At 38.1% G+C, this 4,545-nt stretch overlaps 1 protein-coding gene across 1 annotated transcript; it reads left to right on the top strand.

Annotated features, from left to right (window-relative positions):
* The first annotated feature begins 3,028 nt into the window (after positions 1–3,028).
* Positions 3,029–4,043, top strand: LOC147887572 (uncharacterized). Its single transcript, XM_087394867.1, has 2 exons — positions 3,029–3,073; positions 3,143–4,043. The coding sequence occupies exon 2, from the start codon at positions 3,363–3,365 to the stop codon at positions 3,771–3,773; it is 411 nt and encodes a 136-aa protein (XP_087250993.1). The 5' UTR covers positions 3,029–3,073; positions 3,143–3,362; the 3' UTR covers positions 3,774–4,043.
* Positions 4,044–4,545: the final 502 nt, after the last annotated feature.

Here is a 4,545-nt window from a genome sequence, read left to right as displayed (position 1 = left end):
AGCATGATTATATCAAAATTCCCTAATAATATAACTTTAATTAAACTGTTAAGATACGATTTTCTACATTAAGGTAATTTAAACATAGCTTCCAATCCATAACCCGGATTAAGGATCCATAAGAGGATCAATATTAGCCTATAATCTAGTCTTTAATATTCTAGAACAAATAATCCTCAAATTTTAAGAATAAGGCATCCAAAACATAGGATTAGCAAAAACATATCAAACTGTCAAGGTAAATTTCTACAGGGTAAAGATTTGATCATACCTTTCAATCCGTAGCTCGGATTAAGGAGCTATAAAAAGACGAGTTAGAGATTATCACCTAATATCCAACTTTGTAGAACAAACCAACATTAAATTCTTAGCATGAATCATCCAAAAATTAGCATTAGTAGACGCATATAAAACTATCACATTAAATTTTTGCATAATAAAGATTTGATCATACCTTTCAATCTGTAGCTTAGATAGAGGAGCTATAAAAGAAAAAATTGAAGTTCAAAAGCTAATATACAACTTTGCAGAAGAAGAACAAACCAAATTCAAAGTGCAAAACATGTGCGTCTCAAGCTGCCATGGCCGCTCTTGGGAGAATGGAGAGGGAGTCATGAAGATGAAGAGAGTCATGGAGAGAGAGAGAGAGAGAGAGAGAGAGAGAGAGAGAGAGAGAGAGAGAGATTGCATGAAGGGGTAAAGGAGAGAGAGCTGATCACCATAGCTACTCCCTTGCTTATCCTCCTCCTTCTTCCCCTCTCCCCAAAGGCAAGCTCTTGCATGAGGGCCACAACTCAATCTCGAATTTGTTCCTTTATGGCAAGTTTTCATAAGCTGAATTTTATTTAAAATGAATTTTCACCTTAAAGTTAAAGCCTCCTAAGCTTATACATGGGTAGAAAGACATTTTCTCTCCAATTTTTAGCATTTTTGATCGCCAAAATGAACATTTTTGTATGCATGTCCTAGTTGTTCCCCGCTGACATGGTGCTTCTTGTCTCCCTGATAAAGACGAGATTATGTGAGTATTCTTTAGTTATGATATTAGGGTTATACATGTGTTACAGACATGTTCTTTGAAAAAGAAACAAGTCATCTATCTCTGTGTAATCGACTTATGATTTTCTTCCCAAAATAAAATCTAGAATTTGGGGATCTTACAATGCATATGTGCTACTAAAAATTGCTATCTTCCTATATTAGAGCAAGCACATAAAGGATAAAATTATAGGCAATTATCTCCCAAGAGCTAATAATAGTGCTAATGCATTTTTGACAACTAGGATTTAGTTGCCTATTGTGTTTAGAGATATCAAGGCTTATCTTAAGTCATGAGATGAATGCCAGTGCATGAAGCCTCCACATTTCAAAGATAATATACTACTTAGATATATCATGGGTATAAGTGATTTTGCCAAATAAGACAAATTTTGTTGGACCAATTGATCTCCCAATACATTGCACACATACTCAATACATCATTGTGGTAACAAAGTATATTACTAAGTGGGCTAAAGCACAAGCCCCAATCAATGTATATTCAAGGACCACTTCAAAATTTTGTTTCAATACGTCTTCACAAGATTTTCTCCACCCATTGAGGTAGTGAGTGATTGAGGTACAAACTTTCTTAATAAAGTCATTGAACATATATTGGATGATTTCATCCATAGGTAGTTTTACCATATCACCCACAAACTAATTGCAAGACAAATAAAATCATATGCACAATACTCACTTAGATTGCTAGCAACTCAAGAATATCAAAATTTACATTCTTCATTAAGGGCATACCAAGTTGCCTATAAAATTGCCATTGAGAAAACATTTTTAAAGATTGTGTATAGTCTATATGCAACTCTTGTATTGGAATGCTTGATTTCAAATTTACAGTATTAGCCAATCAACTAGAATGGGATGGTTATGCTCTATCAACAAGACATTTGTAGCTCAAAAAACTCAAAGAGATGAAACTTCAAGCTATTTTGGGAATCTATGCTCAAAAACAATGACAAAAAAGATTTCATGACATCCACATCATGACAAAAAGCTAAAAAGAAGGAGACCTTGCTTTGGCTTACATATTAAAACAGTACATGTGAAAAAATTGACCAAAAAAAAAATCTTGGACCTTTTGTGATTATAAAAAAATTCCAATAGTGAGGCCTTAAAGCTTGCTATTTTGGATGGTGTGAGGAGATGTCCAATTGGATTAGTGGTAGTCATGTGAAAAGTATGTTGAACCACCAACCAAAGATATGCTTCAAAAGCTACATGCAGCCAATCACATTTGCAACTACATTGCAAATTGATTGAAGATGCTAAAAAAGAGTTCGATTCAAAGAAGCAACACTTGATATCCAAGATGACTAAAGATGATGAGAAAATGCTCAATAAAGGATCCAACACACTAAGAACTACCAAGATTATACCCTATATGCATGAAGGTTTGGATAGCAAAGTTAGACTAGATCCACACATTCTTGGATTCAAGCACACTTCACAACTTCATGGCCATATACTACAAAACTTTCAAGTATTAGATGGAGTATAGTTGGTACCAAACCAATGTCACATGGGTGGGTTTCTCCAAGGAAAAGGTGAATACAATGAGATATGCAGATGTATGGTGTCTATCAATGACATCTAAAGTACCAATAGGTTTCATATCTTGCCACACATCATCATGTAATATCCCTAGGCCAAGTTGTAATAAATCAGTGTTGGACTGTTGATGTATTATGGTAGTGATGTGTGTGATCACACTTAGGACCGCTGGGGCACTTTTTCCCTCGTTAGGAGGTTTTTTCCCCCGTACACTAGATATACGCCCAGTCTCTTCTAGGGCATAATCTTTTGTATCTTTTGTATTGTGCATACTAATGAAGAAATACTCTGTGTTGTGCGCTCTCGAGATTCTTCTCCTTCGTGCTTCCTGTTCATGCTTGCATCCGTGTTCCAACAGTTGGTATCAGAGCAGGCTACTACACCCGACGCTTGTCTGCCTACACCGTCCCAGAGCAGATCTATCCCGGAGCAGATCTATCTTCACCAGATTGAGGCGTCCTCAGAGGTGCAGAGAGATCTAGGGATAATGTGCAGTTTACATAGTAAAATTACATAGTAAACTGAATTTTTGCAGTTCCCAGGCCGTTTCGGGCGCGTTTAGGGGGCCGTTCGCATGCTACAAGCTTCCTACGAACTTCCCGGTGCTCTCAGTTTTCACCTGTTCTTGGTCGATTTCTACAATTTCATCATCAACTTGCTTCATCGACGCTGTGTCTACAGTTACCAGGTTCTATCTAAGCTCCTCCTCTGTTAGCAGGTACTTATGTTAGTCAGTATACAGGTTTTCAGTCATCATGTCGAAAAACGATGTGTTTCGTATGTTGTCTGCTGAGGATAAGTTGGATGGAAATAACTATCCACTTGGGGCATACATGATGCGTCATGTACTTGTTTCAAAAGGTTTCTGGAACATTGTGCAAGGTCTTGATGTACGTCCAACAAATGTGGACACTGGTTCTGTAGAGGATGCAGTTGGCACTAGCAGTTCTATTCCTGTTGCTGCTACTAGTGCAGTTTTGCCCACTGCAGAACAGCTCCGTTGGGATGGCAGAGATGCTCAGGCATATGCTTTGATTGCATTATCTATTAAACACATCATTGTCCCACATATTCGTTCTGCTAAAACAGCCAAGCAGGCTCGGGATATACTTGCACATTTGTACGCAGGTAGGAATGAGGCACATGTTGCCTATATCAGAAAATAGCTAGAGTCAAAGCACATGGAAGAAGGAGATTCCATGGACGTGTTCCTTACAGAGATAAAGGATCTCCATGAGCAGTTAATTGCTACAAATGAGATCATACCTAACAGTTCCCTTGTGCAAACAGTTTTAAATGTCTTACCAGATTCATATCAGAGTTTTGCATCCACATTCAGACTTGTGACCAAGGGTAATCCTAAGGCAATCAAGTTTGATGAGCTGGTTACCATACTCTTGCAGGAAGACCAGTCCAGGCAAACAGGTCAAAGCAGCATGTTGTCGACCAGGCTTTTCTGGCTACTCAAAGAGGTAATGCAAATTCCTCTTCGACCAATAAGCCGAAAGCTACTGCTTCTAAGAGTACTAAATCTGATAAAGTTGTTGACAAGTCTAAAAAGAAACTGCATTACAACTACTGTAAGGCAAATGACCATCTCATTAAGGACTGTCCAAAGCTGAAGCTTAAAGAGGCAAAGAAGAAAGAGGCTGGTATGGCTATTGCAGATGCCTCTCCTTCAAATTCAGAATCTGCAAATATGGTGCAGGATACAGAATGGGCTTTCAATGTGCATTATTGCTATAACCCATCTGTACATGATATATGTATGTCTGTAGCAGATTCTCGGGTGTGGTACTTTGACAGTGGTGCCACAAAACACATTACTTCGCAGCATGACATATTCAGTTGTCTTGAGTCTGCCCCTACAGGGAGTACTGTTACATGTGCAGATAATTCCTTGTATCCAGTAAGAGGGGTTGGTACCATTGTACTTAC

Source organism: Dipteris shenzhenensis, chromosome 23, assembly GCF_047967505.1.
Source record: "Dipteris shenzhenensis isolate YYH24624 ecotype China chromosome 23, Dip_SZ_1.0, whole genome shotgun sequence".
NCBI lineage: Eukaryota > Viridiplantae > Streptophyta > Polypodiopsida > Gleicheniales > Dipteridaceae > Dipteris > Dipteris shenzhenensis.
Note: the sequence above shows the minus strand (reverse complement) of the source record. Positions and strands in the feature narration are given on the sequence as shown.